General features: G+C 39.1%; 1 protein-coding gene across 2 annotated transcripts in view; it reads right to left on the reverse strand.

Annotated features, from left to right (window-relative positions):
- Nucleotides 1-24,516, reverse strand: part of mad1l1 (mitotic arrest deficient 1 like 1) — a 111,872-nt gene that overhangs the window by 29,110 nt on the left and 58,246 nt on the right. For both annotated transcript variants that reach the window (XM_017717427.2, XM_037543179.1), the window contains exons 15-16: nucleotides 21,717-21,807; nucleotides 8,831-9,035 (exon numbers count right to left, since the gene is read on the reverse strand). In XM_017717427.2, coding sequence (XP_017572916.1) covers nucleotides 8,831-9,035; nucleotides 21,717-21,807 — 296 coding nt within the window. The remainder of the gene's footprint in view (nucleotides 1-8,830; nucleotides 9,036-21,716; nucleotides 21,808-24,516) is intronic.

Here is a 24,516-nt window from a genome sequence, read left to right on the forward strand (position 1 = left end):
ATGCTGCAGTGAAACAGTAGAATCGCTAATAAGTCATGTAGTATATCAAAATATGTCAGAATGGCCATATGAACAATAAGTAAGTGAAATTGATAACACTGGTCTTAAATAACGTATGGCAATTAATCTTGTTGTGCGCTTCCCATACAATCGTGTACCACCCTTCATTTATTTCATTTCCACTTTTTTTCAGGAGGTATGTCTGAGGGGGTTAGATATAAGATGATCCATTGCATAAGGAAGAGGAAAGTCAAAGGAAAATTGATAAATTAAATAAAAAAAATGGTGTTGCAAACAAGTGTGCAAGACCTGGTAGACCACCAGAACTGTCAACCTTAGATAAACAGTACTTAAAGCTTCAGATATGAAAAAATCCACAAGTGAAGCTGCTGGTGTTCTCAGAACAACAGACTGATCACCCCAGAGTCCAGACGTCAACATCATTTGTTGTGTTTGGGATTACTTGGATTGTGAGAAGCAGAAAATGGATAATGTAAAAGGCAGCAGGTGCTTTCAATTAATGTCAAAAACAGAAAAATGACAAAAATGGAGATACACAATTTTGACTGGACCATCTTCCCAGTCAAAATGTATGGGCTCTGTTGCACCAGAACAGTGTAACTACAGTGTAAGTTTTATTCTTTTGAATGAACACCTTTTTGTAGAGCGTGACGCTGAGACAGTAGAGAATCTTCGCCCATGTTAACTGTTACAGAGCACATTTATCAGCTAATCTTCTCCAAATATTAGCCCTGTAGATACAAATTACATCTGATAGTTTTTCTTTCTTTTCTATTTGCTCATAACTGCTATGGAATTCTGCTCCATCACATCCACAAATTATACGACAATAAAACCAGAAACCATCGCTAGCTTCTCTGTTTCTTTGCAGCTACATCCTTGTTTGCATATGTGTGTATACAAACAAGATATTGAGCTGTATGTGCTGCTCATAAGAGGAGAGAAACATAGATGCTGCATATGAAACACACAGGAAGACTGTGTGCGACAGGGCCAGTGAGACACAGCTGGCGACAACAGAAACAAAATTATACATACACAGAGAGAAAGCCACATGCTCATGAGGACTGAACAATTTAGTTTGACATTCTAATTTGTTAAGGCTCGTTTTCTGAACACATACACTTTTTTGGCTCCATCTGTCCTACTCTAGCGTCCTGCCACCAAAAAATATTGAGGAAAACAAGATATTCCCACATGTCCACGGGGCACCAAATAAACAAAATAAATCAAGAAAAAGCAGAAAATATAAGCTCATGCTGAGAGAATATAAGCTCTTATATTTCATAACACTGGAAATCCCTTCTATAACAGCAGTCACAGGTACACAACAGAAACAGTATAATACTACTACTACTACTAATAATAATAATAATGATGCCTATCAATTATTTCCAATTATGTAACTCCCGCCTAACCAATGCCTGCATTTGGCTGCAGTTTGGACCTACTTTCTATGCTATTTTTAGTTTTCAGGTTTTTTTTTAAAAAAGTGGTTTCATAATGAATGAATAAATAAATAAATAAATAAAATAATAATTTAAAAAATTATAACTTACATTAAATAATATACTGAGTAACCCAACAATTTGAAAACTACCTTCAATTGTGATTTTAATGATTGCTGTTCCAAAGAGGCACTTCTGCTTCTGGTGTAGATCCGAATTGGATAACATGCAAAAAATTTGAATACTAAACTTCAGACTGCAAACAAATTCCAAAGTCATGACCAAATGCCACAAAGAACCAGGCTTTGACTTTTGTCATTATAGTGGAGACTGCCCTTAGAAATCCGTATACTATTATATTTTCAAAGTTCTCATATTTCAACCTACCACTCAGGGCCGGATTCACACGTGTTTTAAGAAAGAAAATCTTCTTAAGGGTGTTTTTTCTTAACTTCATTCTTAAGAAAAAAGTTACGAGAATTTATTATTCATCAAATAACTTCTTAAGAATTCTCTTATTTTTTTCTTAACTAATTCCTTAAGAATAATTCTAAGAATAAGTGGTATTCTTGAAAGGTTCCTAAACGTTTTCTTAACCCTATGATAGTCTCACACTTGTCTTAGGCTGTAAGAGTTAAAACGTTTTGGTTTGATGTTTTTTCTCCATTTTTGCTCCTCTGAGTGGATTAAACCAAATAACAGTGATCAAAGGTAGTACAAATTCACTGTTTCTTGCATAGTTTATGGTACATGCTAAAAAACAATGTAGTATACATAAAAAAAAAAACACAATGGAGATTGTATACAGAAAAATAAGATTATCATAAGAATTTTTTTTTTTTTTACAAGAATTGCACTGGGCCTCATTTGTCAACTGTTCTTAAGAAAAAAATTCTTCTTAAAACCCACTTATGCCATTTTCAAGAAGATTCTGACATTCACCAATGCTTTCTTATTTGGGATTTGTTCTTAGGTAAGAACAAAATCTACACAGCACAAAGGTGACAACAGTTCTGTTTAAGAACATGTCATGAACCTGACATGGTCCTTCTCTTAGGGTCTTTCTCAAGATCACATTTAACACTAGCATGACTGAGATTTCGGGATCCTCCAGACATCACCCATCCTGCTTGCCAGCAATTAGCAGGACCATATATATATATATATATATATATATATATATACACATATATATATATATATATATATATATATATATATATATATATATATATATATATATATATATATAAAATTACAAATACAGTTCTACTAAATCATGCCGTGTCTCAAGGAGATGATGTCACGTGACCACTACAAAGAAATTATGTGGCAATGATTTGTTGTCGGCTTATATCGTAAAATTTGTCAAGGTACACAAATTCTGCCCTCCATTCCTTTTCAAGAAAATGGCCTTAGTTAGACAGATCCCCAAAACCCAACTTTGACCAGGCAAGACATGATCCCTGAGATGATTTCATCAAGAGGCGCAGCTAGCAATACATGTTCTTTGTCTAAGCACTTCCAGTCAGCCAGCTAACTTTGTCATACGAGGAGAGCTGAACAGACCTGTTACCTTTCCCTACTTTTTGCACCAGATCAATCTTAGGTGTTGATGTGCTCAGCTGTTTTAATTCTAACCTTCTCCTCGTAAGGAAGACTATCAAATGGCTTGGCCAAAATCACGTCGACAATATTAGCATTGTCTGACATCATGTGCTCCTTGCTAGCTGGCTAGTTCACTCCGACCTATCAAACTGCTCAGCCTCCCTGGGAAAGTCTATGCCAAGGTGCTGGAAAGGAGACTCCGAACGATGGTTGAACCTCAGATTGAGGAGGAACAATGCGGATTGAGGAGGAACAATGTGGATTGAACAGCTTTTCACCCTCTCGCGGATTGTTGAGAGGGCATGTGAGTTTGCCAACCCAGTCTACATGTGTTTTATGGATTTGGAGAAGATATCTTGTGGGAGGTTCTCTGGGAGTACGGGGTACCGGGGCTACTACCATTCAATCTCTGTACTCCCAGAGTGAGAGCTGTGTTCGTATACTCAGCATTAATTCTGACTCTTTTCAGTGTTAGCGATGGACTCCGGCAGGGTTGTGCCCTGTCTCCACTCCTGTTCATGATATTCATGGACAGGGTGTCAAGGCGTAGCCAAGGTCAGGAGCGCATTGTGTGTGGAGGCCGGAGGGCGGCGTCTCTGCTATTTGCAGACAATGTTTTTTTGGCTCAATCACATGGATGCCTCCAGCGCACACTTCAGCGGTTTGCAGCTGAGTGTGAAGGGGTTGGTATGCGGATTAGCACCTCCAAATCTGAGTCCATGGTCTTAGCCCGGAAAAGGATGGCATGCCCACTCCAGGTAAGGGAAAAGGACTTGCCCCAGGTGGAGGAGTTTAAGTATCTCAGGGTCTTGTTGACGAGTGATGGGAAGAGGGATCGTGAGATCGACCACAGGTTGGGACAGGCAGCAGCAGTAATGCAGTCACTGTACCGGACTGTAGCGGTGAAGAGGGAGTTGAGCCATAAAGCTCTCTGTTTACAGGTCAGTCTACATCCCGACCTCACCTATGGTCATGAGCTGTGGGTAATGACTGAAAGAATGAGATCGTGAATACAAGTGGCGGAAATGAGCTTTCTTCGCAGGGTGGCAGGCTACACTCTATTTGATAGGGTGAGGAGATCAGCCATCTGGGAGGAGCTTGGAGTAGAGCCGCTACTCCTCTGCATTGAGAGGAGCCAGCTGAGGTGGTTTGGGTAAATGATTCGGATGCCCCCTGGACACCTCCCGCTGGGGGTGTACCAGGCACGGCCTACCGGGATAAGACCCCGGGGTCGTCTTAGGACCCGCTGGAGGGATTACATCTCCAAGTTGGCCTGGGAGTGGCTTGGGGTCCCTGGGAATGTGATGGAGGAAGTTGCAGGGGACAGGGTCATCTGGGATTCTCTGCTCTCCCAACTGCTACCGCAACCCTATCTAGGTTAAGTGGTTAACGACGATGATAATGATGACGATGATGATTATTTGTCACCCTTTTCTGATTCTGTTTCACGAGCATAGACGGGGATAAGAAGAACTTTCTGTACTTCTAAAGGTTCCAGGGGCAGCGCTAACTTAATTTCTCTAGCGTAAATACCCAGTCACTTCAACTTGCTTGTTTTTACTGCAGAAAGCCACTTTGAAGCAAGTTCCAAAGTAACCAATTTCCTAACATATTTAGAGAGTTGTTTAACAGTAAATTAGTTCTCCCTATTTGTGTTCCAGTTCCCTTTTCAAGGTGGTGATTATCGCCTTTTATCAGAATCAGAATCAAAATCCTTTATTGATCCCAGAGGGAGATTGCAGTTGTAACAGTGGCAACCATTTATGTAAAAGAATAAACATTTAATAATTTAGATAGAGAAATTTGCAATATGTACACGAGATTTAAGTTCTTATGAATATCGTAAAGTGGCAGTGACTGTGAAAATAAATATTAAACATCTAGTATAAAGCAGTTCAAATTATTGTACTTCTGAGCACAATAATTTTAATTATTATTATTACACATATGAACAGTACTGTTTGGCATTGAGTTTTGCACAGATGAACCACACTTTGTGAATCACACACTGAGGGAGGAGTTATAGAGTTTGATGGCCACGGGTAAGAATGACTTCCTGTGGCGCTCTGTGGTGCATTTTGGTAGAATGAGTCTTGCACTGAATGAGCTCCTGTGTCTCATCACCGTGTCATAGAGTGGGTGGGAGCCATTGTCCATAATGGCCTGCAGCTTAGACAGCGTCCTCCTCTCCAACACTGCCGTCAGCGAGTCCAGCTCCACACCCACATCATCACCGGCCCTGTGGATCAGTTTGTTGAGTCTGTTGGCATCTGCCACCCTCAGCCTGCTTCCCCAGCATGCAACAGCATAGAGTATAGCACTCGCCACCACAGACTCATAGAAGATCCTGAGCATAGTCCGGCAGATGTTGAAGGACCTTAGGCGCCTCAGAAAATAGAGATGACTTTGGCCCTTCCTGTAGAGGGCGTCAGTGTTCTTAGCCCAGTCCAGTTTATTGTCAATATACACACCCAGATATTTGTAATCCTCCACAGTGTCCACACTGACCGCCCTGATGGACACAGGAGTCACCGGTGCCTTGTCCCTCCTCAGGTCCACCACCAGTTCCTTTGTCTTTGTCACATTGAGCTGCAGGTGGTTCCACTCGCACCATGTGACAAAGTCCTTCACTGTCGCCCTGTACTCATCCTCATCACCCTTGCTGATACATCCAACTATTGCAGAGTCATCAGAAAACATCTGAAGGTGGCAAGTCTCTGTGCAGTAGCTGAAGTCTGTGGTGTAGAAGGGGAAGAGGAAGGGAGAGAGCACAGTTCCTTGCGGAACTCCAGTGTTGCTGACCACTTTGTCCGACACACAGTGCTGCAGGCGTACATACTGTGGTCTGCCAGTCAGGTAGTCAACAATCCAGGACACAAGGGGGGCATCTACTTGCATCACTGTGAGCTTATCACCCAGAAGAGCAGGCCGACCGGTGTTAAATGCGCTGGAGAAGTCAAAATACATGACCCTCACAGTGCTAGCTGGCTTATCCAGGTGAGCGTATACTCGGTTGAGCAGATAGATGATGGCATCTTCAACTCCCAGGTCTAGAAAAGGCTGGACTATGGGTCGGAGCTGATCCAAGACGAGCCTCTCCATGGTCTTCATGACATGGGACGTCAGTGCCACTGGCCTGTAGTCCTTGGCGTCACTGGGTCGTGACGTCATTGGAACAGGAACAATGCAGGACGTCTTCCACGTCATAGGGACCCTCTGGAGACTCAGGCTCATGTTGAAGACATGTTGCAGTACTCCACAAAGCTGGAAGGCACAGGCTTTAAGGACCCTGGAAGGAACCCCATCAGGGCCTTCAGCCTTGTTTGTGTCGAGTCTCTTCAGTTGTCTTCTCATCTGGTCAGAAGTGAGACTCACTGCAGAGGTGACGGCTGGGGGAGGGATGGAGGTGTGAGATGGGCTGCCACAGGAGGGGGCAGGCTATCAGGAGGGGGAGGGGTTAGTGGAATGGGCTGCTGAGGACCGGCAGCAGAGGAGTCAGGATGGAGGAGGACAGAGCCTGCAGTGTCAAATCTGTTAAACTAAATTACATTACATTTAGCAGACGCTTTTATCCAAAGCGACTTACAAATAATGTGGTACATAGAACAGACATAGTCAGGCCTTAAATGAGGCCAAAGGGTAATAGCGGGGTAGAGAAGGGAAGGAGGGCAAGAAGGAGATGAGGTTGGTAGTGGTTAGATTTGCAAGAGGCGATCAGAGTAAGTGCTCCCTGAAGAGCTCTGTCTTCAGGAGTTTCTTAAAAATAGCGAGGGACTCCCCTGCTCCTCTGTTGTTACTGGACCTGAAGTTGGTGATGGCCATCATTGCATTCCAAACCTCCCTCATGTTTTTCTGTTGGTTTCCACTCCAGCTTCATGCTATATTTGCCTCCTTGATAGCTGTCTTCAGTTCCCTCTGGATCGTTCTCACCTCCACTCTGTCTCCAGCTCTGAAGGCCCTCTTCTTCCTGTTGAGGAGAGCTTTAATGTCCTTTGTTACCCACGGCTTGTTGTTTGGGTAACATTTAACAGTCCTCGTTGGGACAGTGGAGTCCACACAGAAGTTAATGCATCGGCATTTGGCTACTTGTCAGTCATCAATAATATACAAAAAGAATTTGATTTAGGAGTCCTTATGTTAGAACCGATTTTTCAAAGATGTGTTTCACTGGCCTTGAATGCTGCTATATTTATAGGGCATGATGACAATATTACTCTACTGCCTCTTCATGCATGTCACAACAAGCCAAAGTAACTTGGTACATTATTGACTAGCACATCTGTCAAGTCTTAGAGTTTAGTTAAAAACTGCTGGTTTTTACATGCCTTTTTTGCGGCTTCACAGCAATGAATATAAATAATCTGGGTTTGAAAATTTGTTCATAGCTAATACTGGACTGGGCTACATATTTGCAGTGCACTATCCAGAGTTATTTGCCAATACAGCATCTTCAAATTCAAGCCAAGAGCATTGATTTTGCACTGACATTTAAAACAGACTACCAAAACATATGCTAAGCAAAGCAACCAGCAGCTAAACGGCCCCCTAATGACAAAAATCTACCAAATGGAACACTTGATTTGATTGCACAAAGGTTAAAACTAGAGGAACATGTGCTTTGTGTAGCTCATAGACATGCTGTAAAGATTACATTTATATTCAGCAAAAAAATTTGTAATTATAAAAGAAAAAATTGTTTTGCAAGGAGGGGTTCAAGTGCTCAAAGCGTCAAGTCTGTTTTTTGCTTTTTACCACAATTTACATGCTACATCTTTTGATTAAAACTTTTAATTTAATATTATTACAATTTCCCACTAAGTATGAAACAGTGAAGGCCTGTGTGCGTTTGTTTTGTAAGTTTATAATTTTACATGCTACTGCATTTGTTTATGTAAAGAGCAGGATATAAAGCAGAAAGAACATGAATTGGGTGCACTTCCATCAGACAAGATGGGGCAAATTTCTGTAACTAAGAGAAAACAAAGAATGTGTGTATCAAGACACATTGTGGGTTTTACAAAAACAACAAAGGTTCCAACCTCTGGCGTGGTTCTATACCATTTAGAGGTCAGCTGTGACCTAACATTTGTTTATTCTTCATTTTTATTTGTGTCTGTTGTCGGCTGGGAGCTGCTAATTATCAACAGCTGGGAGGCAAAACAAGTAATCAGTTTCGTCTTGAGCTTTCAAAGCTGCAAATGATGAAGACAAAAGTCAACTTACATTGTTAACTGTTTATATGACATTACATTCTGATGAGCCAAAACATTATGACCTTTACAACCTAATACGCTGTTGGTCCTCCATGTGCTCCCAAAACCTCCGACCCAGCAAGTCATGGACTCTACCAGACCTCTGAAGATGTTGTGGGGTATCTGGCACCAAAATGACAGAAGCAGATCTTTTAAGTCTTCTTAGCTGCAAAGTGGAGAAGGAGACTTGTTCCAGCAAATTCCATAGATAATCGATCAGCTATTCTTCCACTGCTCCAAGGTCCAGTTCTGATTTCCGATAGCCTTCGTTGCCCTCATTCATCGATGAGCCCTGGTTGCCCAAAACCCTCAAACTACTGTCAGTAGATACTCACCACTACTGACCAGTAGCACCACACAATCCTTTCCATTTTAGAGATTCTCCTATCCATTCATCTGGCCATAACAAGTTGGCCCTTCTGGTCACAATAGCAAAAACGTTTAAAATGCCCATCACTATTACCATGTAGCTTCACCATCCGCTTCACAAATTCTGCATACCTAGTATTTCCTGTGAAGGCGGTATAATCAGCGTAGTGTCATCAGTGGTGATGGCACCTCCTGCCTCCATCTTGCGAAGGCGGTCCCTCAGACGTTCACACTCCGCCCTCAACTGCTCCAACTCCTCGGCACGTTGCTGCTTAGCAACCTGGGTGGGGTTCAACCGGAAGTGCACCACTTTTGTTTTGACTGGGTCATAATCTCCCTGGGGGACGGGGGAAGAAAAAAAAAAAATTAACTTCAGTGTGACATGTACAATTCAATGTAGAGTTGTAGACTACAAACATCTATATATTTACAGGAAATCACAAAAAAAAATGTCCGTTTTATTAAGGAGACCACTTCATCATGAGCATGATGATGACCCTAGCATGATGTTCATCTCAACACTTGGGTCTCAGTATTTTTGCTATCTGGTAAGCTTGGGCCTCTTTTTGGCAATATCATTTTGTTTTGGGAATACATCTCAAAAAAGAATATGATAATGTTGATATTTCTGCCATTACTGTGACATTCAAATGATTCAGAAAACCCAATGCATCTATGATTCTAGTAAGGGACCACAAAATTTGCCATGAATATGTTTTTAAATCCATTTTTCATGAATGGAATTAACCTGATAGTCTATTACTAAATGTATCCACCTCCAAACATTGTCTGGCCACTAGTCTAGCCTATTTTAACAGGTCTAATGTCAGTACATTCATTTCTGAATTCTACCATTTAGCTAACGTTAAATCATAATTTTACACCCAATTGCTTAATAATGATGATATACATGTGTAAAATAGCTTTTGTAAGTACTATCAATAAATGTATGCTAAAAGAAAGTACATGTATCGTAATACCAAATGGCACTGTAGCCAAGTTGACCATAATAAACTGATAATAAACTTAATAAAGCTATGAAACGTTGAACCTAGAAAACAATAACGGCTGCATAATAGTGGTGACATAGGATGGAGGGGGCGAAAATGTGCTGTGAACCTCAAAACACTGAAATGGACATATCTTTACATAAGCAAATTCTTAAGTTTTGCTTCATATTTACCTCTTACTCTAATTGTTTGAGAATACAGCAAAAATAAAAATACTGAACCAACATGTTCAGCTGGAATAGGCAGGTTACTGGTTCCTATGGTATATAAGTTTCCACCAAATAATTAAATGTTTAATGTTTACATAAACAAATAAAATCTTAGTAAAATCTGAGACTTCTGAGGTAAAATGATCTCTTTTAGAGAAAATTACAGAGTTATTTACAGTAGTGACAACACAAACCAGACATCCCATGTATTTAATGCCTGTCAAAGCTCTTTCACAGAAATCCATGGTACCGATATGAAATGGCTTCAGACATGCAACCTGACACCTGAGATTTTGTTATATCGCCAGCTTGGATCGTAAATAAATTAGCATTACGTGTGTTGAGCCACACCTGGTTCTCATAACCACCACTGTAAAGAAATCTAGACATAGTATGTTTTTCTACATCATTATACATCATACATACATTATTTTCATCAAACCACCTTGAATACTTTCTATTAATTATCTCTCAAGAACTTAATTATATAGGAAGAAATCTGTGGAATTCTTAATGTCTGTAATTTTTGATGTGGTTGCACGCTTGTTAAGATGTTCATATCTCCATGTGTTGTGGGTTGGGATCACTGAGGACCCCTGCTTTTGGGAACCACAAGTAGCTCTTCTATGACCAAAAAAACCCCCCAAAAAACCCAAAAAAACACTTAGGGCATTATTTTTAAGGGTGCAGGTCCAAAAACCAGCAACAGAAATGAAAATGACTACCCACTGTAAACCTGTCTTTTATATTTCAAGGAAAACACAAGTATAATGGTTAATTTTTAACTGAAAGGCCTTCAAGCCAGCAAAAGCAAGTTTGTTCATTTTATTCAGCAATACCCAAGAAGGGATGGCACCTTCCTAACCAGAACTGAGAACTGATAATTCCTTGGGTGGAAAACTTCGGGGGTTTAAAAGCCACTAATGAGACCTGTGCTGAATTAAGGGGCCTATCAAAAGAGTAATGCCTCAATCTGAACACCTCATTATGGTGCAAATTACAGAGAAGGAGAGAAAACACCACAAGGTAAAAATACAGCTTTAATCAGCAGCCACAAAGAGGGAAAGAAGGGAAAAAAGTAAGCACAACACGCAAAAAAGGTCAACAAATCTCACCCTGAAAGTGAATCATTTAAAAACCTTAAAGTGTTGGCTGGCTGGTACGTTTGCATATGCATGCATACTCTGGTGTTAACCGCAAAACAAATTTGTGTCGCCTTTAGCATCACAGATGGGCATCACTTCTTTAATAAACGCGAGACAGGAGCTCTATAAATATTACAGACGAAGGCCATCGGACTGATGGAGTGATGGGGCGAAGGAAAAAGATTTAGAGACATAGCTTTCCTGCCTTCTTTTCCCTCTCATCTATCTTACGCTGGCTCCAGTGGTAAGCGTAAATGGAGCGTATTTGTGTTTCAACAAGCTAATCGCATCAGTGACTGAAAGACTGAAACGAAGGAAGGTGCGAACGAGGGTGAGGCACAAATGAGGCATGCACATATGTACGCATTACAGTCATGTGAAAAATGATGACTCATCTCAGAAAAGGAAGGTAAATCCATCTCTAGATGACATGTTACGACTGTTCACTGCTATTACAATACATTGCCATGGGAAAATGTATCTTGTAGAGGGATTTGATACGGAAATGAGCTTCTAACCAAGGACAGGATTTGGTTTTAATGTGTATTGTGGACAAGGACAATCAAGGTATTCATGTAATCCAATAAACGTGAATTATTTTGGTAAAAAAAATGTTGGTTAGTCTTTAACCATGTCAAATTATGAATTCCCTTTTACTACTGCAAGATATCGCTGCTGTCGGAAGAAAACCTTGTATATCCATTTTTGTAGTTTCAGTTTTTGACATAATTTGAAAATACCTGTTACCTTTTACATTGTTTGTACATTTCAAAATGAATGGACCGAAAGCAACAGCCCAAAATGACTTGTAAAAAAGTCGGGTTCCACTGACTTACATTCAAAGTAAAGTAAGTTTTCTTCCAACAGCAGTGATATATGAGAAACAATATGCAGCAACACAATATTTTGCTCACATCCTGCAGCATTAATACATACAGTACTGTGCAAAAGTCAGAGACCATCCATCATTAATTTAACTCCCAGTCAAAACTAGTGTCGAGGGAAAAAAAAGCAGACAACATACTTAATAGAAAATTACACAGAAGCTTCAATCACTAAATATAATATCACTTTTTCATTATTAAGTGCACCCACTCTTCGTATTTCTCTGCTGCTGGAACAAAACCTCATATCTACATTTTTCAGTTTTTTACTCTTTACATCATGTGTATGCTTCATGATGAACTGGCCAAAAAAAAAATGGCCCAAAATGTCTTGGAAAAATGTCTGGTCCCATTAACTTACATTACAAGTCACGCATGTTTTTTCCTTCTCCTGTCAAGTTACCGTTTTGAAGATACGTGGTTTTGATCTGACAACAGCAATTTATTACAGCATTGTTTTCTGGAGACTTGCATTCAGTTCCTCTTAGAAAATCTGCAGGGCCATCTTTCCACACCGCCAAAGCTCAGTCTCAGAAATCGGTTGCGTCGTCTGTTTCTCATGATCAAGGAATCCTAGTAGGTGGTCAGTCCATCCTTTCAGACCCATAGTATTCAGTTCTCAAAGTGGAGGACCGGATACAAACACCTGCGAATTTTGATTTTGGCCTCAAATATAAAAGCTTTAAGCATTGTTTATCTGACAGGAACAATGTTGGTGGCCCACTAGTTCTTGCATGGTTGTTAGGAGGCCCATTTTCTCTGTATCTTTTAATAATTTTATCTTCCACTGTGGTTCACTATCCTCATGTGAGGACTCTTCAGAAATATCTACTGAAAAATGAATAGTTTGCACCTAAAATAGGGTGGTCTCTGACTTCTGCACATTACTTTTCATATATGCATGTGTGTAAGAAATCGCTTCAATACATTTGTGTTTTTTCCTTTACTCCATATTAAATACATCAACATGCACCCACTAACTAGTTCAGGCACTACCACTGTACTAGAGTAACACACCCAGCACAACTGCTGTGCACTGATCTATATATATGGATCTATTACGTCTAGCACTCAGCACAAATCTCCACAACTTCTTTTTCTGATATATACACACACATAGATACATATATTTTGCATATACTGCAATGCATCAGTCACAGAAGTTTTTGGACTAGTCAAGGTCAAGGAAAGCATGATTTCTCTACCAAACAGAAACTAGTGACTAGTTTCACACTGCCAAATGTTGTCAAAACTAGCCAATCAAAGATGTGTGAGTACCTGACTGTCCAGACAGTATACACTTGACAGTGTACTCAATGGTATGCATGACCTGCTCATATGAACCAGTCTTCTGAAATACGGTCACACGGTATAAATACCATTTTACTATACAAAAACAGCATTCAGACCATAGATATTTACAAGGATCTTTATATGATCAATTTAAACCCAAGGCATTTGTTGAGATAGTAAACAGCTAAATGTTTCTACTGGGAGGTGGCTGTCCCAAACCCCAACCCCTAAATTTCAACTTGTGAAGAAAAAAAATTAAATACATAAAATTAAATTTAGATTAATAAAATATCTTTTTAAATTATTTTTTAAATTGAAAGATTTTGATTCATCATGAGTTCTTTAATAAAAAAAAAAAAAAAAAAAAAAAAAAATAATAATAACAGAGTTTCAGTCTAGAAGCGGAGCCTTATTTTAGCCAGACCTCTGCATTTCAGAGTAGGAAGTGAGGCTGCATCCCTGTCCCTCACGGCCACTTGGTGAGCACGCAGTTGTGTCCCAATGTCTGAAAATCTGTTTCTACAGTTAAATAAATGTTTTGTTTTTGTTTTAATGAAAGCTATTATCATTTTATATGTAACTGATCAAAGTTTGCTAAAACAAAATATCTACTGTCCTACATAATCTTCAACAGATGTACCAATAGCTGTGGGGAAATATACAGTATAAAAGGCTGTAATTCAGAACTGTTTTTAGACTGGCCAACTGTAGACTGATGTACTCCCAAAGAGACATCAGTGCATCTCAGTCTTCTGGCACTCTCCTTGCCACAGAAAAACGTTTGCAACACCCTCGAGAAGTGCATGAAGAGCAGCATAACTCTGTCGTTGCTGGAGAAATACAACGTAACCAACAGAATTCTTCCAGTAGGTAAGATAAAACCCGGGCAGTTTTTTTGACATTTGCAAGAGAACATTAACTACTATGGTGTCGAACACATTTAGATTCAAAACTAGTGCTCGTTAGTTTGCAGTCATGCTGCTGTCCATTGGTTACATTTTTTAAAACCAAAGAATCCAAGTGAAGTGAATACACAGAGGGCCAGTTAGAGGAGAATATAGAATTAGTATTAAAACTTAATAATTCTCCCATATATGTTACAACTGTTTGTCACAATTTGAAAGCTTTTGGCAAAAGTAAGTTTATGGTATCAGTATCAAACTCAAGATATCAGATCAGTATCATTATCAAAAAAATTACCCAGACCAACCATTTTTTCTTTTGCAGTTTATCAACACTAAGCTATGGTTGACAAACCAACAATAATTCTTTGAACAGATCTAAACTTGGCATATGATGTGTCATGTGTTTCTATTCATGTTTCTGTGAATAGTTCAATAAAAGTAACTTTTTTGGTGAAAATAATCATCTCACATTATTAAATAGTTAACTAATGGCATTTCAATTGAGCAAGTAGGCCACTTATTATTCCTGGAATAACATTTATAACACCATTAACATAGATTTCAACTGATGTGTACTGATGGAAGTATTTTCCAATGGCTTGTGTGGCTCAGCCAATCAGATCTTAATAGGTGTATTCATTTTATAAAGGAAATATGGGTAGAATAATAGCAACAGTCTGTAAGAAGGGTATTTACTTACCAATTCTACTTTAACAGTCCTCACTTACACGTCTCCTTCCTGATTTGCACATCTAATCTGATGCAACTAAATTGGCTTTGTTTTCCAAGGCAAAGTCAACAGTCAATAAACAACATTGGGTCTGTGCAAAAACAAACCTATATATATAATGAATATTTTAAGAGTTACAGCCCTGGTTGACTTTGAGTGCCTCCTCTGCAAAATCATTTATTTATAGGGTGCCAATAAAACTAAATAAAAACACTAGTGGAACAAAATATTTTTAGAGGCACTTTAATGGTCCTCAACAGCATCCCCCTGAATCCTCCTATATGTTGTGCAAAGCTTAGATTTTTATTTTTTCACTCTATGTTCACTACTTTTATTTTAAAACACACACACACACACACACACACTAATTACAGTTTTATGTGTCTACACAAAGAACTTTCAGTAGCTGATAAGACTATCATAGTATTTTTGGAATGCCTTGCTTGAATGTCCTGTTTCAGATCATGCTGCTCTATTTCAGTGGGGCTGAGGTCAAGACTTCACTGACTTTCCAATTCTAATATACAGAATTTCAAATACAAAACAGAAGAAGTCCCCAGATGTTACTTGGAATTCACTGGTCCCCCAGTGATTACGAGCTGTCCAGGCCCTGAGGCTGCAGAGCTGGACGCCCACTCCTGTTATGAGAAGCAACGGTACTGAATTTATTCTATTTGTGAACCTGCCTGACAGAGTTCATGGAAATTTTCTCTAACATTTGCAAGTCTTTCAAGCTTCAACAACTATTCTCTAGAGGTTTTCTGAAATCTTTCTTGATCAGACCATATTTCACAAAAATCTGATTACCTGATTTTAAGGTCCAGGGTAGTTTCATTGAATTACATTGAAATGCTCTAAATAATAACTGAGGAAGCACAAACCCAGTTCCCTCAAAACGCGGTACATGAAATGCTAATAAAAACAGAAGTGACTAATACAATCTATTTCACTTGTATTACCATAAAAACACTGTATTTTGATGTTTTACCTCAAGAACTTAATTTTTTAAAATATACACTAATTTCAAAATGCCATTTGAAACGTTCCAAATAAAATGGAGACAGAAGTATGTGTATCACTGTGTTCCATCACCTTTCCTTAATAAACTTAATAAACATTTATGGGCCATAAGGGCCTTCGTTGTTGTATTTTGTACTTCATAATGCACATTTTCAGTAGGAGGCAGGCAAGCCCACGTAGCACCCTCACTATCTGAATATACAGTCATGCAGTTGCAACATGTGTTTTTTGCTGTTGTCATGAAGAAATAAGCCTGGATGTCCCTGAAAAAGACGGCATTCTAAAAGGCAAAATGTTGCTCCAAAGTGCATGTATATCTTTCAGCGTTAAAGGTGCTTTCACACCTCCCTCTACCATTATACTGGAACTTTATCCTGGTAAAAACCTGGATGGTCCTTTACTTCTTTGGCCCCAAGAACACAACATTATTATTTTCAGAAGCAATCAGAAAAGCTGACTTCAGACCACAACACACATTTCCACTGGGCATCAGCCCATTTCAGATGAGCTTTAGCCCAGAGAAGTCAGTGACGTTTCTAGACCTTGGCTTCCACTGTGTGTTCAGCAACAAACAGAGTTTACTGACAATGTTTTGTCAAAGTAGCCCCGAGCCTATGTGGTGATCTCCATCGCAGTGCCCCCTGAGGTTTCTAAGGTTAGAGGCATTAAGCTGCTATTTTTGGTCTTTTACAGTTTTTGTGATTCCCTGAATCTGTTGAAAATGTTATGGACTTTAGTGAATACATTACCTAAAGTCCTTGCAGTGGCTTGTTGAGAAACTTTAAGCAGTTAAATTATTGACATACATTTTTTATCAAAGTGGCGAGCCTCAACAAAACTTGCTCATAATTGAAATGGCTTTTCCTCACACCAAAGCATTTATACATCACCACTTTGAAAACGTTTTCTGAACATTTTACAATGTTCCTATTCTTTAAAGGCCCCTCCCCCCAACTTTTTGGAATGTACATCAGTGTCAGAAGTAGCATGTATTTACAAAAAATGAAACTGATGAAATAAAATATTAAGGATCTTGTCTTTATTTTGTTTCTCTTTTAATACAAGTAAAACTGAATTTAAAAATCACTGTTCTTTTTTGCTGTTACTTGCGTTTTAATTACTGCCCCAACATTTTTGCAATCATTTTGCAATCAACTTGTATGCATCTCCACACTACTGTGTAAATATTTCATGTAAAAATCATTACTTAGATAAATGGCACAAAAAAGACTGTACACAAATAAAGTATCTTACATAATGTACCTTTACCTTTACAATACCTTGTATTGTTTATGAACAAATCTGAACCTGGGCTGCAATAGAAAGCAGTCATGATTTTACTGGGTCCTCACCATTTACTTCATATTTTTCATCAAGCTGCACAAGAATGAAAAAAAAAAAAAGTGTTCTGCACAGGGAAAGCGATGAAAGACAGTAGTTGATTCTCTCTAACAAGCACTCTAGTAAAGAATCTACACGATTTCATGTGTTTCTTTTGGCAATTCTGAATTCTGTCAAACACATTCTGTATCTTTCAGCATAACACCAAATAAAAAAAGAGGGGGGGGGGGGGGGGGGGGGGAGAAACAGAAGAAAACAGTCTGAAAAACACCCAGAAAAAGTATTACTGACCTAAACCGAAGAGTGAGAGTGGGTTAAGAAAAACTGACTATAAGAATTTGTTACAGCTGAAAATAATACCCTTGGGATAGAAGAATGAAATAGCTCCAAAACTGCTCCAAAATACAAGATCTCATACAGTCTGTGGTGTTTCCTTACAGAAAAGTGTCTTAGAATTCAGCTAAGCTGTGTAGAATCAACCCCACTGTCTCCCTCGTCCAGAAACATTTGCAAACATTTATTTTTATGATATTATGATTTATCCTTAATCAAAGAAAATTTCAGACAGGTCGGATCTACATAAGTGTGAATATCCTGCTTGAATGATTATTTGTTTATTTATTAATCTAAAAATAAACCCGGAACGCTATGGTACGTCTTTGCATCTGTCTTCTCACGATCAGCCTGTAGTTGTGCGTAGGCTCAAACCGCACAGATCTTCTAGCATGCCTGTTTACTGCGCCAGCAAGCTAACAATCCAAACGTTCCCATATGACAGCAGTGCATCAGAGTGTAAAGCACCAAGCCAATTCAATGAGAACTGAACCTATCAGCCAAGACACGACAAACAGCAGTGCAGTGTACTGTTTCAACTGCAAACAGTCTGGCCTGTCGGGTGAAACAATAAATTAGCAAATGTAGCAACACAGTGAAGAAATCTGCATTATTTTCCCCCAAAATGAAATGCTAATCTGATCAACGGAACATAAAACCAGTAAGGACACAAACAGTGCACTCCAGTACAATTCTGGTTATGGCAAAATGCTCAATCTATTATTATTATTGTCTCTTTATTATTCTCTCTATTATTATTGAGATTGGAAGACTTGCTTTTGTTTTTTTCTTAGATCAGTTAAGCACAAGGCCTTCTTTATTTCCAGCTTTGAGTCCATTTCAGGTTTGAGTCTATTTTGTGTCGCTTACCATTAGAAACATGCACAGAATAAACTTTGGCAAAGATTAACTCCCAAGGACCTGGTCTAAAAAAGTGAAGCAGAAATTATACGCAATTATAGACCAACACAACATTTACAATGCCAAACAACCTTTGACAGCAAGGTGCTTCCGGTAGCTGCAACTCAGACCTGCACATACTTCAAGAGCAATACTCTTCAGATGCCTGGTGTGAACAACTTTCTTAAAGTTACTCTGCACCACCTCTTGAGTTAAGGTCTGAGCTCTGACTGGGCCTCCCAAAGGTGGATTTTATTGTTTTGAAGCCATTCTGTAGTAGATTTACTTGGATGTTTAGGGTGACTGTCCCGCCGCATCACACAGCCTCTACTAAGCTTCAGTCAGCAGACAACAGACCTGACATTATCTTGAAGATCACCTGATAACCTTGGGAATTCATTCTTTCGTTTGATGGCCCAGAGGGACCAAAGCAGCCCCACTTGATGATGCCATCCATTGTGCTGTGTGTTTTTCCCCCCAAACAGTTCAACGTTGGTTTCATCAGTCTACAAAATATTTTTCCAGCAGCATTTTGAAGTGATAAGGTGATTGTTGGCAAATTAAATGTGTGCAGTCATGCGTTTAGAGAACAGAAGCTTCCTTCCTGTGGTGTCCTGCCATGCACACCAGGCATGTTCACTGTTTTCCATAACAAAGACTCGCAACCAGTTCCAGTGACTCATTTAAGCCTTTAGCTGTTAGTCCTTGGTTCTTTTTTACTTCATTAAGCATTCTGCGTTGTGCCTTTGGAGTACTCTTGGCTTTGTGTCTCTGTCTAGGGAGAGTATGTACAGTATTAAATGATCTGCATTTATAGACAATTTGTCTAACTGTACATTGATAAATACCTAAACTCAGATTATTTTGTAACCCTTTCCAACTTTATGCAAATCAACAATTAGTGATCATATTCTGAGGTATGGTTCACATAAACAGTTGCTTGTGAACAGCAAGCCCAAAATGTTTTTATAGGTCAGAGTAACTCTAACCTACACATCAAATCTCATTTCACTTGTTTCATTTGTCAACTTCTGACACTAATTAGCTTTGCTGAAGTCATTAGCCTAAGGGTTCACATATTTTTTCAAACCTATACTGTAAATGTTCTGTGAATGATGTGTTCAATGTGGACAAGAACAACATATTTTCTTGTCAGTGGCTGTGCTATTAATATACATTATATTTAATCAGTAATACATACCTCTAAAACTGCAGTATCAACATAGACAAAGCATTTTTGTTTGCAAGGCTACCATGGATGCAATTTAACCGGGGTACAAATGCTAGGCTTTTGTATCTGTTTGGATTGCATCCCCATCACTTAACCACACAACAAAGCTGTAACTTCACTAATTAGAGGGAAGCAGTTATACTTTTGAAAGCCTTGGTGATAAACATGCCAATGTTGTAAGTGCGCAACTACTTCTCTACTCAAATGTTGTACAGATTAACCAATTGATCACAAATATTTGCTCTTTTCCTTTTTCTTTCTCTCATAGAACATAAAATGAGGTGATTCCTGAACCAGCACAAGAGCAATATTAGTAAATAAGGTATCTGTAAACTGTTTTCAGAGAATAATATAAATCTACAGCAGTGGTTTCAAGTCCTGGTCCTGGACTCGCCTTACTTTGCACATTTTTGAGTTGTCCTTGAACTTTCTTTCCTCCTGATAAACCTGATGCAGCTAATAAACTAGCTAAGAAATTAGCTAAGGAACTCTTTCTGAGATGAACCAGCACTGAGAACCACTCGTTTAAAGAATCAAAAGTAGTGTTGAACTGTTACTGACACCGTATCTGTATCAGCGTAGGCACTTAAATACAGTACTGGTGCTGGAAATAGAGAATACATATACAATAAAGTTCTGTCACAGGAAGTATTACATGAAATGTGTACGAATACATTGCCTGATGTCTGAGACATTGTTTTACAATAGTTTTGAGATAAATTTCAGGCCCAAAACATACTTTCCCACCCGATTCACGACAAAGAGGCACATGCAGGGGGTTACAATGCAAATTAGGCCCCAAAGAAAACTTTCAGATTTAGCATTACTTTACTATTATGAACGTATACATATAACATTTGTGGTTTAGGGTAGTAATTAAGAGTCAGTAGGTTTCTCTGCAATGCAACATCTTGCATCAAACCAATCTGGATGATTTTGTTTACATCCCAACGATTGAGTTATGCAGAAATATGGAAAAAAATCAATGGAAATTCCCATTTAAATGATGCAAGCAATATGAAGATGCTGTGGAATTACTTCATGTAAGGTCAACATTTTAAGGGGTGGAGGAAGTACTTGTTGCCCAACTAGTAAATATTTCATCAAGCTTGGTATTTTTTATATCTGTGACAGAACACTGCTTTTACCATAAAAGGGAAATAGTGTAAATATGAGGATTTACAGGCACCTATCAAGTAGTTAGGCTATACAGGGCTGGCAATAATATCAGCACTTTTTAATAGTAGATACTTGAGGACCAAGTATCACTACTGGAAAAGAAAGAATAGTATTACTTCATCTCTAACCAAAAGACTCCAGGTGTTCAGATCTTTCAGACGGCATATGTTGAGACCCCATCTTTAAATATAATACATTTTTTGCAAGTCAGAGCTTTTTCTTACATTTAGAATCCCAATGAGTTTCTGAAGCAGTCGGTTGAAAAGGAGGTGAGTCTTATGTCTAAAATGTTTCAAAGGAAGAATATCATTCAATAGAAAAAATTGCGTAAAGACAAATTATTGTTTTCTGGTAACATTTGATTGAAATCCTCACCTCTAAAGGATCTTCCGAGTTGTGATTAAGTCACTGTGCACCAGCAGCAGTGGAAAAACAACATTAAACAATAAGACCACCTTCTCCTCCCACCAACCTCATCTATCATCAAGCCAAATGCTCAGCCAGCTCAGAGACCCTCCCTAATACTGTGTTTTACTGAGAAATAAGCCAAGGTGTAGAATTCATCATTCACATGGACTTTTGAGAATCTAAAGATATATACAGTACAGTACTGTGCAAAACTCAGAGACCACTTTTCATTTGTTTAATGTCCAGGAAACCATTAAATACGAGACATAAGATGACCCCCACCGCAATAAGGAAGAAGAAAATCAAAAGAAAATAAGTGGAAAAAACATGATTTTCTAAAAATGAAGTTCAAAAAATAAAGAGATATTGACCACTTGGTGTTCTTTGGTAGAGCAACAACTCAAAAGCTTGCGTGTAATGTATGTGCTACCTGAAGGTTGTGTCTTTCCAGTCTCATCTCCAGAATATTGTTTTGCTCCTCCAGCCTCTGGCGTTCCGACTCCAGCTCCTCTATCTTCTGCCTGCCCAAACACACAATCACTACATTAAACTTTAATGCAATGGATCTCAACGGGGGATTCATCTTTTGCAAGGTGTGCTCAGCAAGCTCCCAGCGGGGATATCCTGACAGGGATAAAATGATAAGGATAATGCAGAATGTCTTTCTGTTTTACAAAGAAAAGCATCCTGAAGTTACTAAGTAACTGTAGCCTCTAAAAACTCCTTAGTCCTTCATCAGTGGTCACAGGACGCTGCCCACAGGACAGGGTTGGCTGGATATTTTTGGTTGGTGGACTACTCTCAGTCCAGCAGTGACACAGCGCTGTTTAAAAACTCCAGCAGCACTGCTGTGTCTGATCCACTCAGACCAGCAAAACACACACTAACACATCACCACCATGCCAGTGTTACTGCAGTGCTGAGAATGATCCACCACTCAAATAGCACCTTCTCTGTGAGGGTCTATGGGGGTCCTGACCACTGAGGAAAAGGTTAAAAGGGGGCTAACAAAGTATGCAGAGAAACCGATGGACTACAGTCTGTAAATGTAGAACTACAAAGTGCCCCGATATAGTAAGTGGAACTGATAAAATGGACAATGAACACAGAAACAATGTTGTGGTTTTAATGAGAGAAGCATGTGCATAATTTCATGAGCTGGCCAAATTTACAGGAGCAAAAAGTAGAAAACTGGCAAAACTACATTACTTCACAAAGTACTTGCCCAGATGATACAACATGAAAGATACGGAAAACTTGCAACGGTTGATATGGTAGTTCCCTAAGCCTAAGGAGACTAAGCCCAGTCAAACATATCACTCAGTGCTTACAATCCATTATTTATCACTTGAACGCATTAAAGTTTAATACTTCAGTTTAATCCTAAAAACTATACTGTGCAGGAGTCAATGAACTGGCTGCGTTCCTGTAGTCCGCTGTGACAGTTAATGTGATGGTGTCTTTGTGTTTTCCACCTCAAACTGCTAGACGTTTAAGACAGATTTATGCTTCCCAATTCAGCTAGTCACAAGGGTTAGGAATTAAAAGTGGGAAAAAAAAAAAACCAATGTATCACTGTAAATGCAATTTTAACGCATACTGCTAATGCAAAAGGGATGATAACTTGAAAATGGAGCAGATGGAGTGAATTGACAACACTATCAAGTAATCCAGAGAATTACTCACATGCACTGCAGCTCTACAAAGACAGCGGCTCTTCAACTACACATGAATTTTGAGCTATAAGCACTCCACAGATGCACATGCTGTAGCCTACAATACACTGAGACTATACATTTCCAGTTTATAAGAAACACCTATCCTGTAGTTACATTCAGTCCACTTTGAGCTCCACCCACACTATACTGCCAAAAGTATGTGGACACCTGACCACCACAACTATATAAGCTTGTTGGACATCACATTCAAATATTATATCAAATATTAATATGGAGTTGGCCCCCATCTGCAGCTATAACAAGCTCATTTTTTCTAAGGCTTTCCACAAGATTTGGAGAGTTTTATGTTGGAATTTGGGCCCATTAGGTCAAAAGAGCACATGTGAGGTCAGGCACTGTACGACAAGAAGGCCTGGCTCACAATCAACGTGCCAGTCCCTCCCAAAGGTGTTCAGTGGGGTTGAGGCCAGGCTTCAACAACCGAATACAATGTTGTTTTTTTTCAGTATTTAATTTGTTCAACCTTTGTCATTGTTAGTGCTTTCATTTTTTTTCCAGAATTCCTGCTTTCAGTTCTTTAGAAAATCTGCAAGGACATTTTTCCACACCACAAAAGTTTCTTCTTAGAAGCTGGTAGTTTATTTTCACGATCCAAGCAATCCTAAAATGTTCAATGATGTTGAGGTCTGGGCTCTGGAATGGTCAGGCCATTATTCTGAGAACACCAGGAGTTACTCTGTATGTTAAGGATCTTATCAGCAGTGAAGCATTTATCCTTCCAAGTTCAATCTTAGACGTTGGTTGTATTGTCCGTTCTCAATTACAAATTTGCACTCTGTCCGTGCAAATTTTTACTGGTCTGTAAACCTTACTCCACATATCAGATGTCTACTCAGGAGCCACAACATTTTGTCCATTTTATCACCTTGCCTGTATGTCTCAGTATGTGCTAATGTGCTAGCATAGGCTAAAAATATAAACTGAAACACAGACTTTGCTCTGCTTTAAGCTTTAGCTCAGCTATAGCTGCTTTTTTCGCAGCTCCGGCAGGAAACTTTTCCTCAAAAGTAGAATAGTTTCTTGTACAATGTCTCTGTGTTCGACTGTTTTACAAGGCTGAAGTCGCTTCTCATTCATCAGCTTCTTGTTCAAATTTTCCTGCTCCACTCCAGAATATAACAGCTGCAGCATTTAAGGTCGATTTAAGGAAAATTTGAATAAGAAGCTGGAGATTGTCAGTTTCTTGTTGTAGATTAACCGTATCAGGAAACAGGCAGGAACGCTTAGAAATACTGATAAGTCCGTTCATCTCCTAATGATCAACGTTCGTGTTAAATCTCTCTCTTTGCCATATCGTTAGCTACTAGCTAGAGACTGTTGGAGGAGCTGCTATGTGACCGGCTGTCTCTGCATTCCAAACTTCAGGTTTAAAGGTCTGTGAATTAGCAGTAATAGGCTACATTAACTCCAGAGTTTAAGACATTTATTGCTAAAACTGTGTTAGAATGATCAGCAGAGCTTTATTTTACTATAAAAGGAGGATTGTTTTAT

This window comes from Pygocentrus nattereri, chromosome 12, assembly GCF_015220715.1.
Source record: "Pygocentrus nattereri isolate fPygNat1 chromosome 12, fPygNat1.pri, whole genome shotgun sequence".
NCBI classification, from domain to species: domain Eukaryota; kingdom Metazoa; phylum Chordata; class Actinopteri; order Characiformes; family Serrasalmidae; genus Pygocentrus; species Pygocentrus nattereri.